This window comes from Polypterus senegalus, chromosome 8 (assembly GCF_016835505.1).
Source record: "Polypterus senegalus isolate Bchr_013 chromosome 8, ASM1683550v1, whole genome shotgun sequence".
NCBI classification, from domain to species: Eukaryota; Metazoa; Chordata; class Cladistia; order Polypteriformes; family Polypteridae; genus Polypterus; species Polypterus senegalus.
In genome coordinates, this window is record NC_053161.1 from 41,492,373 (window position 1) to 41,506,775 (window position 14,403).

Sequence of the window (14,403 nt, forward strand, 5' to 3'; positions counted from 1 at the left end):
CTACAGGTGTATACTGCATTCCAAGTATTCAATTTTTTTTGTGTGTTTTTTTGGTGTCATGTCAATATCAGTATTTTGAGGAGACACGCAAGCAAGAATTTCAATGTACACATGACAATGTATTTGAACCCCTACTTTCTTACAGAAGTCTCAGCTGTGGAATGTTTACCGATTTCTTGGCCTTTTCAAGGTAGCCTACAATACAGATTTACATCATGAGTTTTCAATAGACAGTTCTTTTGTGTACAAACTGGATTCCAAAAAAGTTGGGACACTATACAAATCGTGAATAAAAACTGAATGCAATGATGTGGAGGTGCCAACTTCTAATATTTTATTCAGAATAGAACATAAATCACGGAACAAAAAGTTTAAACTGAGAAAATGTATCATTTTAAGGGAAAAATATGTTGATTCAGAATTTCATGGTGTCAACAAATCCCAAAAAAGTTGGGACAAGGCCATTTTCACCACTGTGTGGCATCTCCCCTTCTTCTTACAACACTCAACAGACGTCTGGGGACCGAGGAGACCAGTTTCTCAAGTTTAGAAATAGGAATGCTCTCCCATTCTTGTCTAATACAGGCCTCTATCTGTTCAATCGCCTTGGGCCTTCTTTGTCGCACCTTCCTCTTTATGATGCGCCAAATGTTCTCTATGGGTGAAAGATCTGGACTGCAGATTGGCCATTTCAGTACCCGGATCCTTCTCCTACGCAGCCATGATGTTGTGATTGATGCAGAATGTGGTCTGGCATTATCTTGTTGAAAAATGCAGAGTCTTCCCTGAAAGAGATGACGTCTGGATGGGAGCATATGTTGTTCTAGAACCTGAATATATTTTTCTGCATTGATGGTGCCTTTCCAGACATGCAAGCTGCCCATGCCACACGCACTCATGCAACCCCATACCATCAGAGATGCAGGCTTCTGAACTGAGCGTTGATAACAACTTGGGTTGTCCTTGTCCTCTTTGGTCCGGATGACATGGCGTCCCAGTTTTCCAAAAAGAACTTCAAATCGTGACTCGTCTGACCACAGAACAGTCTTCCATTTTGCCACACTCCATTTTAAATGATCCCTGGCCCAGTGACAACGCCTGAGCTTGTGGAATTGCTTAGAAATTGCTTCTTCTTTGCACTGTAGAGTTTCAGCTGGCAACAGCGGATGGCACGGTGGATTGTGTTCACTGACAATGGTTTCTGGAAGTATTCCTGTGCCCATTCTGTGATTTCCTTTACAGTAGCATTCCTGTTTGTGGTGCAGTGTCGTTTAAGGGCCCGGAGATCACGGGCATCCAGTATGGTTTTACGGCCTTGACCCTTACGCACAGAGATTGTTCCAGATTCTCTGAATCTTCGGATGATGTTATGCACAGTTGATGATGATAGATGCAAAGTCTTTGCAATTTTTCGCTGGGTAACACCTTTCTGATATTGCTCCACTATCTTTCTGCGCAACATTGTGGGAATTGGTGATCCTCTACCCATCTTGGCTTCTGAGAGACACTGCCACTCTGAAAAGCTCTTTTTATACCCAATCATGTTGCCAATTGACCTAGTGTTAATTGGTCTTCCAGCTCTTCGTTATGCTCAAATTTACTTTTTCCAGCCTCTTATTGCTACTTGTCCCAACTTTTTTGGGATTTGTTGACACCGTGAAATTTTGAATCAACAATTTTTCCTTTAAAATGATACATTTACTCGGATTAAACGTTTGATCTGTCATCTACGTTCTATTAAAAATAAAATATTGACATTTGCCATCTCCACATCATTGCATTCAGTTTTTATTCACAATTTGTTTAGTGTCCCAACTATTTTGGAATCCGGTTTGTATTTGCTTGAGTGGTTTGGGTCATTGTTCTCTTCTAAGGTCTACGTATGGTTTAGCTTCAGGGCTTTGACAGATGACCTCATATTCTCTTCAAATACTCCCTGGTACTATGTGCAATTAATTACTGACTGTATGATGGCAAGAAGGCCATTAACCAAAAAGCATCTTCAAAGTATAATAATTCCATGATACAGTATGTGGCTGCTATAAAGTTCTTCCTTTTAAAGTCAGTTTTAATTTTTTACCAAACATGATATGGCATTTTGACCAAACAGCTTTACCTCATCTATCCATAGTACACTATTTCAAAATATTTATGCTTTTTTGTTAGTCATATTTTTCTATAATACCATTTTTCCAATTTGCCCAGCAAACTCTGTAAAAGACAGGTTTAAGATGGTCAGGTTTTCAGACTTTCATTTACGTTAATGTTTGCTAGAAGACCAAGATCTTAAAGATATATCGATCATGTTTGCTGACCAAATGTATTTCTTTCCAGGCCATCATATATCCATTGAATATGGCTGCTTCCATAAAGTGAAAATTCAGCATAGCCCGAAAATTCAGCATAGCCCTGGTATTAATGTTTTTCCATCAGATTAAGAACTCATAGTGTTGGCATGATAATATAGTATTGATATTCTGTGTTCTTTTGATACGACAAGAGGGGTGTGAAGAACATTCACAGAAGTGAACATTTTTTATGTTTTAAAAAAGATAAACATATACTGTATACTATATAAAGATAACTTAAGAAAACAATTACTCAAAAATCTGATATTGTCACAGATTCAACAGTAAATAAATTGGCGAAAAAACAGCAGTGCAGTCTTCTGTAAGCATTAACAATAGTTTAAAAATTGGACATTCATGGAAACATAATTCTTGTTGAGGTGCTATATGTATCACCTTCTTGTGTTTAATTATAGTAGAGTATGGTGTGTTATCAAGCACAACAGCATCTCATTCAAAGTTCATTTTCTATTGACCATGGTCAAATCTTGTAAAAGAATTGTGTGGTATACCAGTAATGAGAAAAATATCCAAATAAAAATTAAAAGGGTACAGTACCAGCATTTAATTAAATTTCAGTTTTAGAAGCACAACCATAAATGTTCAAATTAACAATGACTGGTCATACTAAAGGTCTGCATTCACCCCCAAAACCAGATTCATTTTTTGTAGTGCTGGACTAAACTTTAAGAGTAGTGAAAATTATATTTTATTCCCAAGGCAGTGAGCAAGGAGTCAGAACACAGATGAATGTCTGAGGAAATTCTTGAAGAACATAAGATAAGATACACACACAAAAGTGTGCACACATCTCTGCCTTTTTTTTTTTTGAGTTTTCAAATTAATTGTGTTGCACATGCGCAGCAGCTTTTAAGGCCAATGCACATATTTTAAAAGCTTGTCCAGGGTTCCAGACTGTGACTAAAATGGTCACAAATGCAACAAAAAACTGGCCTTTCTACTTAAATCAACAGTGATGAATTAAATCTTTGAAACTTTAAACTAATTATATTGTAACAGATACAAAAGGCTTTTTTTCCTTTTCAAATTGTTGAACAGATGTGCCGTTAACATATGTGTCAGTACATGGGGAGTGATGAGTGGGTTCCTCCTACCAGATACATGAGTCACATTCCATTAAAGGCTGGTTTATACTTGATGACTCCCCACACTGAGCACGAGGGTTCTGAGGCGAAAATGATGTCAGACTTGGAGACACACACACAAAAATATTTCCAACTACAAATTGTGGCTGACATGGCAGCTGTGCATTTCAAATGGTGAATTTCAAGGAGAGGCTGGTTACGCTTGTGCCACAATAATGAACAAAGGGCTGAATATGACACAACAGGTCATCTGCCCTTCATGTTATGAAGATATCTGTGCCTAGTGGAATTCAGTTGTTCTGTCTGACTTGGCGTACTTGTACTAAGGTACGATTGTCACGGATCTCCTAATGTTCACGCATCTTTTTGTACGGTTTCTCTTTTGTTTTAAAGCATGCTCCGTGCAAAATGCCGGCCTGTCAGTCAGTAAATATGTACTGTATGCACAGCTGCCTGCAAGCTCTTTCCTCACGTGCAGCGATGTCATGAAGTGTGCAATTGAAGGTTGTAGGTCTATTACATGTTGTTGTCATTTTACTAGGGTGCTCTGTAACTGATAGCAGACAGTAAACTTTGTTAAAATGGTACCTTATCAACAAAGAAACATGGAAAATAAGATTTAGTAAAATTTTAACAGTAATAATTACAATTAATAATTCATTAGTTGACACCAAAAACTCTATACAAGGACATTTAAAAGACAAATCACACCATAAGTTGCGCCTTGCTCTTAAACATTTACTAAGTTGGTGAAAAAGATGGAAAGAAAAAAAAAACATTTCCACGGGAAAGGTTTTGGTCAACAAACTTTACCTAGGTCATGCGACTGATTAAAACCGTGTTGAACCATGCAAATTCAATTCATCTAACTTGCATGTTTTTGGACTCTGGGAGAAAAACCAGAGAATCCAGATGAATTTCATATGAACATGAGGAGAAAATGTAAACCCTATGCAGGGAGCAACTGGGATGTGAACCCTGCTCAGCTTAATTGTGAGGTGCGGTCACTGCTACTGTGCCAAAGTTCCACCCCACATTTATGTATTTCTACACTCATTCCACTGTTCACGTAGCCTTGTTTGAGTGTCTCTTTTTAGTGCAAAATTAAAGAAAAGTTCACATTTGCTCATGTAACGTCAAGTACAAACAAAATAGCATAATTTAAAATAACAATATAACTATTTGAGTCGACACTCTTAATAGCCTAATGATTCATCTTTAAAAACACCAGGTGCATTTTGTTTTTGAAGGAAACACATTTCAAGGTCATTATTGGCCATTTTATACAGTATTTGCTTCAGGATAGTTTAGAAACATTAGAAACAGCTGTTAGCCTAACAACACTCATTTATCAGCAAAATAGTTTACTGGAGTTTAATGTTTCTTTAAAATCGAAATGAGAACTGTCTCAAACTTCTTTGTAGAGGTCTATGTCTCAATCACTTAGGTGATTTGCTAAATTAGTTCCGTTAGCATCTTTTGCATATAGGCTTGCATCCTTTGCCAAAGTATTTTAATAGAGCAGTCCTACACTTATCGACCAATGCCAGTCATGGAGGCTCAGAGTCTGCTGCAGTTGCAACCTATGGCATGCTAATTTTAAAATGAAACACAGTGAGTGAAAGGAGGTGGGGCTGCTGCTCCATGAGGGGAGTAAGGATGTCACGATACCAGTTGGGCTCCATGTCTTTTGCTTTTCCAACTGGAACATAAACAGGTGAAGTGACCTAATCATGGTCACAAATTGTCAAATAGCAGGATTTGAACTCACCTCTATACTACATTGTTTGCCAAAAATAACACCACACTGCAACAATAGTAACAGCACGTTTAAAATACTGGTACACCCATCAATATGTTATCCAACTATTATTTAAGTAAACTAGTATTGGTATTTATAAATAACAAAATAAAATGCAGGGCCTGAATTTTAATGTGTAATGGACAAGGGAAACACCCAGTGTAACAACAAATGGGGGAAACTTTACACTCTTGAGGGATTTCTGCATAGGAATTAAAAAGGATGATATTAACATGAAATACCTAATTTATTTTACCAAGAGTACATTCCAATTTTATTCTCTCCAGTAAATGAAAAATATGCTTACTAAACACAAAAATTCAAACATTATTGTGTCTGTACTGTTAATTCCAAGACAATTCTGGATATTTTAATTTAAACAAATTCTTTAAATACATTTTTGTAGCAATATTCTTTCAAAATCTGGTTTCCCAGAAAAATCACTGCTAGGTTTGAAGCATTTGCTATTGTCAGATTTATATTTTTATCATTAGCTAGTTACAAATAAACTAAAAGAGTAAAGGATGAGTCAAATTGATTCAATGTTCAAATATCACAACATCCTATATTTTTAATTTTCCATATCTGTCATTCATTTTATTATTTTTTTACATTTGTTTGAACATTAATATCCTTCACGAAATTAATTTTGTAAGTGAAAAAACACCCTTTGTTGAAAACAGCTCAAAGTATCTTATATGACTGTTCAGACTTTTTGCTTAGTCTGTGTACTAGTCCAGAAGTAAAATACTAACTGGATCTGCAGTTTAAGTGGTAGACTGCATTACACTCACCAATGTACCTTTCAAATATATGATGTGTGCTTACACTACGTTTGTCATATTTTGTGGTTATGTGAATGGAATTTAGTTGGGCTTCAAAAATCTAAACAAAAATTACACAAATTAAGCATTTACAAATGCGTGTTTAGCAATGAAGTATGTTATTTTGCCTGTCCTGCTAAATGGCATAATTACAGTGCTTTTTGCTTTGAAGCACTAAATACTTTTTATTTTGGCATTAAAAATTGGAGGAGCACACTTCACTGCCAGTGTAGGTAAGCCATATAACCACTTAGTTTTAAAACTTGCCTTGAAGTTTACTTGCTACAGTTCTTTGCCTCCAATAGTGACAAGGCTTAAAGAGAAGAGATTCACCTTCTGACAATCCAATTTACATTGGTGGGGATTGTGCAGAGTTGCAGGTTGATTAAGCAGATCATCAAGTTGAAATTGCTTGGATTTACCATCAATGACAACCTAAAATGGGAACAGCGCATCTCAGCTTTAGTGAAAAAGGCTCTCTGATATTTACTTCCTCAGATGGCTGAGGAAACTCCAGATACTTCCATCTATGCTCATCAACTTCAACAACTCCATTTTTTGTTGTTAGTAAGGTCCTGTGAGTAGTCTGTAACTGACATGCATGTGTTCATTGTACTTAGTATACATAATACATTTTAACTTGAAGTTAAGGCTGAGGAATGAATTTAATGCTTATTAACAAAGGTTTGCGTAATTTTAGTCCACTTAGTACTGCAGTGTTTCTCAAAGTAAGGTCTGCGATACATTTCAAGGGCGTCAACAAAATAACTGCTAAAATGTGGTATTTCATAAATATCACGTATACTTGGTGTGCTAACAGTCTGGTTATGGTGTCTCTTTTATTCTCCATTTCACACACTTTTTAAACAATCACTATGTGATTCTGATTGGTTTGTAAAAATTAATGCTCTTTATTAAACAATTTAAAGAAGCATTAAACAACGTATATGCTGACACACTGTCAGGGGAGTATATGACAGAAACAATGTCTTCCAACAGGAAATCAAAACCCGACTAGCGGCCATGCTGCACTGCAGCTTCTTAAACGGCAATACAGTAATCTAGAAGACTGACCTTTTTAACACGTTGATATCCACTGCACCAAGCAGAAGCACTAGCTCAAAAACTGACATTTGTGCCAGTCACTCCTATAATGTTCTAAGCCAATAAAAATAATTGTGCAGCCTTGCATCTTATATTATATACAGCTATCAATCAGAGTGTTAATCACTCGTGACTCTACTTTGCTCTGTTGCACTGAAGCTAGTTAGCTAATTTGAAGGAAAAATAAACTTTTAAGAATAAGACATATTCTTGGGTCAAGTCAAGTGGAAATATGCCAATTTCTGCTAAAAAAGGAAAATATGATGATAATTTATATAGAGAGTTGGGCTTTGAAAGTCCTCATTCTCAGCGATGGCTAGTATCAAGACAAAGTACAAGGCGCACGTGCATCTGGAGGAAGATCTCATAGTCTGCCTATCATTCATCACTCACAAATTTGAGGAACTATGCAGTCAGAGACAAGCACAGCCGTCTCACTAATTTACCAAGTACGTAATCATTAAACGTATTTGCAAAAAAGTGTGGCAGTGCAATTTTAAATTTAAACAATGTGAAAAGGTGTTTTACTTTTAAATGTTCTATGCATTTTGTGATAATTTGTTTAGTATTTCCCTAAAGAGGTGGTACGAAATATTTTTTCTACATTCAAAGGGGTTCCAGCTCTCAAAACGTTTGACAACCCCTATAATGCCGCATCTGTGTCGTTGAGCATTCGTAAGCTGTTCATTGCTAGAATAGACACAAAGAAGCAGCAGCAGCAAGACATGCTCAGAAACATTTACAAATAATGTTTCAAATAACAAAGAAAACTTTAAATATAAAATTTCTTTTCCATATAATGGACAATTACTTAAGTTACGTGCACCAACTTTACTTCTAAGACATCTCTCAATATTTACAAAGAAAACTCATTGTATAGACCGATCTCAGTTTTGAGGCCCCAATTTAAAAAAATATAATTATACGTATAACGAAAGTGCAATATAATGGAAAGACAGACTGTTTCCAGCAACCATGTGTTCCTTCCAGTAAGCTGTGTTACAGCATCCCTCTGCTGGTACTCCAAATTTGGATATCCTCAAGGCTGCATGGGAGTTGGAGTTTCATTGTACAGCTTTGCTGAGTTCCTTTGGTGTTTCTGAATACGGAGTTGAAAGCGGGGGCTGTCCTTTCCTAAAGGTACTCCACCTGACATGAAAATGCTTTCTGGAGACAGAATTGTTGCACCAGAAGCAGTTTCAGGGACAGCTTAAAAAAGGCACCTCTCTGTCTCACCCAGGTGAGGCAGGAGTGGAGAAAGACAAAAGTTGCATGGAGAGAGCTACTGGAAAATAGAAAAGTAAGGAAAGAATTGCATTATATTACATTATGGTATATTAGAAGTAAAAAAGCATGCGTAAAGGTTACTGAATAAGAAGTCTTTTGAACATGGGACTTTCTGGTCTGGTCTGGTTTGGGGGTGGGGCACAAGGCATCCCCAACAGTTTTACCAAATAAAGCCATAGTCATGGATAGGCTGGTGGTCTGGTGTGGATAGACTACATACTCTTGCTCAGCCAGGAAACCAGTATAATGGACAATCCATGGGATGGAGGAGTGAACATGCTTGCCATTCACTTCTCCAGTCAGGAGGCGCAATATAATGAACAGTATGGACGGAAAGGCATCGTGTCTGGGTTGCATGGCGTTTCCTTAACTGTCTGGAAGTCCATAACAAAGGTATGGATAACAACAAGGATGTATGAGCATCCCAATCAGAACAGGTGCTACTCCCACCCTCAGTTTGGAGACAAGAATACCAAATGGACAGAAGGAAACTGCCTCACAACAAAAGTTAATCCCACAATACACTAGGTGGCAATGATAATCTGGTACAGCTATGGGTTGAACAACTGTAGGGTTGCATGAGAACTGTAGTTTTAGAGGGCAGCTCTGTTGGGTTCCTTGAGTACCTCCAGAGGAACTGCAGCAGTTCTGCTTGTCCAAGAAGTGCTTCATAGCTGCAATATTCTAGCAGCACAAGAACTGCAATATTCGACTTAAAAACAGCAATTCCACCTTACTCTGGTTAATTAGAGTCAGGAGAAAAGGAGGGTGGAAGAAAAAAAGAGATTTTTTGTGTTGGACTTGGAAAAAAGCATGTGTGAAGATATTAAAAAAATAAAAAAAAAAGTTTTTTGAACCCAGGACTGGTATGAAGTTCACTTGTACCTGAAATGGCCCAGTCTTCAGACATATGGTGGACCTTGCAACATTAAAATGACTATAAACATACAAGTAAATCCACCAAGGAATGGCTGAAAGGAAAGAAACAAAGGACTCTGAAATGGCCAGATGATATTCCGGATCTGAATCCTATAGAGATGAAGTGGGAGGATTTGAGATGGGCTGTGCACGCAAGGAATCCCTCGAACATTGCAAAACTGAAAGAAATCTATGTGGAGAAATAGGAAAAACGTTCTGCCAGTTGATGTCAGAGACAGCTAAACAGTTACAGCAGATATGCCAGCTTGAGGAGCGGAAATCCAGCTGTTACACCCTAGGATGGGCTTACTTTTTCTACAGATGAAAAAGTCACATGTGATCATTTTTCACTGAATAAATTATTAGAAATCTTGATATGTCCACATTATTAAAAAAAAGGGAAAAACAGGAGTGCACTTACTTTTTCACATGACTATATATAATGTAGAAACAAGTTAAAAATTTAGAGGAGCCCTTTGCAAACTGATCCAAGTAACAGAGAAGTGTTTGATACCAACTGCACTGCATAACACACAAAACTGTCTCTTCTAGACAGAAACAATGTAGAACAGCTGGGGTTACATCATCTACATATTAGGCAGCATACTGTATCCGTTACGTTCAACACTATCAGCATGCTTATTTTTGGTTGAGTGTTAAGAGAGCCAACAGCCTGGGCAGCCTAAGTGGAGCAAACTATAGTAAAGAATTAATTTTAAATGTAATATTCTCACCTTTTAGAAAAGCTTAAACACATTTTCCCAAACAGTAAACTATAGCACAAAAAATTTAAAAATCAGTTACTAATTGGAAAATACAGGTGAAAATGCTGTGTTCCCAATCATTTTTAATGTTTATGGTATATGCTAAATAATGAAGAAGATGTTTTATTACCATTACTTTTTGATTCCAACATAATTCTTATTAGGTGGTTTAAAACCTTAAAAATGAGAAAAAAAACAACTTAAGAGTAATGGCTTATCATACAGAGAATGTACATACATTCCTTACATAATAGTACTATATATGTATTTTTAACAGGGTCTTAAAGACCGTATAATAATATAAATTTGTGATTGGGTGATAACACCAGAAAATCAATCGTTAAGGTAATATGCTTTAAACCTTTCAAGAACAATAGTTGTGTGGTGGTGGGTCATTTTCCATAAAGTCTGTTGGTGAATTTTCAATCTTGAAGGATGCACTGAACCGATGTGTTTGATTTCAGTTCTATCCACAATTCAAAGTTTTCTACCCACTCTTGGCCACTTAATTATAGAAATCAACTTTAGCGCTGCTCTCAGTTCAACAATGTCTAACGTTGAAAATTACTTAAAAGGGTGTTGTGACCAAACTGGAAAGCATGATCCTAAGTGTCAAACAAGTCTTACATAAATTCTATTAAAACCGACAAAAATCCCAACAAAATTCACACTTTTTCACATGTTTAGATTAATTTCTACTTTTGTACTATTTATGGACATCAGCTTAGTTTGAGATTTGACAGCAGTGCATATATTTAGGTGTCTAACCTATGGCTTACTGTACAATAAACCTTTTAAGCATTCAGTTTAACAAACAATGAACACCTACTTACCTTTCTAATAAGTGATAATGGAAAATCCTTATAAGTGCCAATGTAACAATAGGCTTCATGGCAATAACTCCTGGGAAAATTGGAAATTATGGTCAAAGCTGTCTTATTTTCAGTTAAGACTATAAAATGACAAGAAAAGTTCAGAAGCTATGTCTCCAAGACCAGGCAGTTAATATTGTGAGCTGGAATGTTAAAGGCCCGAATTAAAGAGAAAGAAAGTATTCTCTCACTTAACAAGTCTAAACGATAAAATAGTATTTTTACAGGGGACCCATTTATTAAGTAAGGTTCAGTTTCGGCTGCACAAAGACTGGACTGGCCAAATATTCCATTCCAGCTATACAAAGAAAAATAGAGGTGTGGGAATTCTTACACATAGAACAGTCTCATTTTTAGTATCAGATAGAGTATCTGATGAGATAAGTGATTGTCATAGATAATTTATTTTACTGTAAAGTGATTTTGATAAATATTTATGCATCCAATGTCGATTATTGGGAATTCATGCAAAATGTATTTGCATCCATTCCCAATGTGAACACTCATAAAATTATAACGGCTGTGGACTTTAATTGTGTTTTAAATCCAGAACTAGATAGGTCTCCTACCACAGGGGCGATGACATCTAACACTGCAAAGACAATTTCACAGTTTGTAACCGACCACAACTTATCAGACCCCTGGAGATTTCTAAACCCAAACTCAAGAGCATATTCCTTCTACTCACCAGTGCATCATTGCTACTCAAGAATTGACTATTTCTTTGTAGATCACAATTTCTTGCCTACGATTAAATCTTGTAAGTATGACACTATTATTATTTACAACCATGCCCCTTTGATTTTGGAGCTAAAATCATTATGCCTTACATGCTCGTCTCGCAGATGCCATTTTAATCCACTTTATTAGCAGACGAGAACTGTACAGAATTTATATCCAAGTAAATCAAAATTTTTTGAGAGACAAATACATCCTCACAGGTTTCTGCAGGAATACTCTAGGAAGTGATAATGGAAAAAAACATAAAGCGCCTATTACACAAGTGATTCCTAAACATTTGCGGCAAATACCTTTAAAACAAAGTCATGTAGCAGGACATTTCTAGCAACTCATTCATGGTGCTCTCAAAAATCTGATTTTGTCGCAAGTTGTATGTGCACGCTGTTGTACTGTATATGTGAAGGTTGACAACCAGCAGGCACTCAGCCAGTATATAATATATACAGTGCTCAGAAAAAGAGATACGTCTGATCAAATATTCACGAAAATGAAAAGCAATGGCAAAGAAAGGAAAAAAAAATGAGTTGAGGCCAGCACAAACAGAGAAGATGCTTCTGGAATTTTGCACCCAACATAAACATCTATTTGCTCTCTTGTCTTTGCATTACCCCAACAGCATGGAGAATCGAAAAATATGCTCCACATCAATTGGCCGCCAAAACATCTTGACCTTGTTACACAATAGAAACGCTAGAAAAGTAAGGGAATCATATAATTCATCATTCTTATGATTCCTAGTTGTGCATTCTGGCTGAGAAATCTAACAAATGCAGTCATCAAGTGTGAAATACTCACCGACACAATGTTGTGTAGTGTGATGCAAGCCTTTATGCCTCGTTGTCAACTTATTATTTTAATGGATTTTAAACTGTGATTTCTGAAGATCTTTTCAACACAGTGAAAACTCTTTAGCTCATTCCACATTCAAACAGCTTCTTACTAATTAGGTAAAGACTTTTGTATGACAGGAACAGCGTCAACAACACACATTTTTGGCACACGCTGCCCAAAACAGCGAGCTTTACCTTAATAACAGCAAGGTAATTTATACCGAAATGGAAAGAAAAAAAAATAAACAGATTATTTTAATCCTACATGTTACCGCCAGGTTAAACCCACTGTGAGTTTGGTATTCAAGTGAGAATTTCACTTCACTCTGTATATGTGACAGTACTACTACTACTTTAGTCATTTATAAAACTACTGATGCAGGGAGTCCATAGGATACCATAGGTGATCTGCATAAAAAGGGTACAGGGCCCTTTAACAAACTGATGTTCTTCAACACTAATGAACATGTCAAGCAGCCTTTGAACGTAATAGAATCTTAAAGATGAATAACATGCACTAAGATAGTGAGATGCCAAAAAGTATTATAAAATACATGATTAATGCTTTCCAAAAATTCTGTTTGGATCTAATCTGTATTCTGCTCTTTATCATCAAGTTTTCGATTACATGCACATTTCCTGGGCACAATTTATGAAGTCTACCCTAACAATTTTTTCTGTACTAGTGTAAACTTTGGGTTTACGCCAGGGCCCATCTTAACAGCATCATTGGCCCTGGGGCAAAGTAGTGCGCTGGGACCCCAAAACAGAAACATACATTGGCATCAAAAACATTGTGGGCCCATATGCTCCTGGGGACCCCGACCAGTGCCCATTGAGTCCATATGTTAAGATGGCCCTATATGCAAAATGCTTGCATAGGTGCTAAAAATGCCATATCAAAGGAGACCACGAGCACACCAGCTAATGTAAAACTAGCAACTGCGATTGGTGCCCTACAGTTCTTCTGACTTATGAGCAAGAATCGCAAAGCCGCACTCACCGCAGTTTATTGGGGCAGTCACTTCCACGGACATATTACTGCTGATTTTCTCCGACGTGATGAAGAGTTCTTTGCGCTTCTCGTTGTATTTTACATGAAAATTATCCAGCTTGAGTCCCTGATCGGCGCTGGTCCCATTTACGGTTATAAATGCTCTGTCTGCCTCTGGGAAGCTATGAGGGTCTAAGGGCCGCACAGATACATTGCACGGTAGCTGCACTTTAACGGTGCTGTAAGAATTCACGATTAAAGTCCACTGCTTGAGTGGCTTATGCGGCTCCCCGGCAGCACCGCTGAAACGTGCGCTGGTTGACAGCTCCTTCACCGAACGCTGAAACCACCTGCACGAGGAGCAAATCGCCTCTACGCCTGCAAGCGCTTTCCATAGCGTTGCTTCTCGATAGACACCTCTGCACAGGCTTTGAGCTAGTCTTGCAGAAACCATCGTTTGGTTACTCTGTAGCTGAAACGTAAACAAAACCAAGAAATGAAACCCCTAAGTTTGTTTTCCTGCTATAAAAGAGTGCAAACATTTCACTCAGTCCTTCCTTATACTGAAACGCATCGACTTCTGGGAACTGTAGTTTTCTTCGGGGAACGAACGGACACATTAATAAGTTGTCAAACATTCTGTAATCGGGAAAAAGAAACTTCACCTATTGTTTAGTTGAGTTCGCGGGAAATGCGTGTATGCGCCTAAGAAAACCATATATTATTACTAATATTTCAGGAGGACAGCGGTTACAAAAGATTATTAAAAACTACAATATCCGAATTGCGCCACGTTATATTATCGGCCGTGCAC

At 37.3% G+C, this 14,403-nt stretch overlaps 1 protein-coding gene across 1 annotated transcript in view; it reads right to left on the minus strand.

Annotated features, from left to right (window-relative positions):
• The window catches only part of fam185a (family with sequence similarity 185 member A), a 79,557-nt gene extending 65,398 nt beyond the window's left edge, over positions 1 to 14,159 (minus strand). The window contains exon 1 of the mRNA XM_039761025.1: positions 13,599 to 14,159. Within this exon, the coding sequence (XP_039616959.1) occupies positions 13,599 to 14,043 (445 nt within the window). The 5' untranslated portion in view covers positions 14,044 to 14,159. The remainder of the gene's footprint in view (positions 1 to 13,598) is intronic.
• Positions 14,160 to 14,403: the final 244 nt, after the last annotated feature.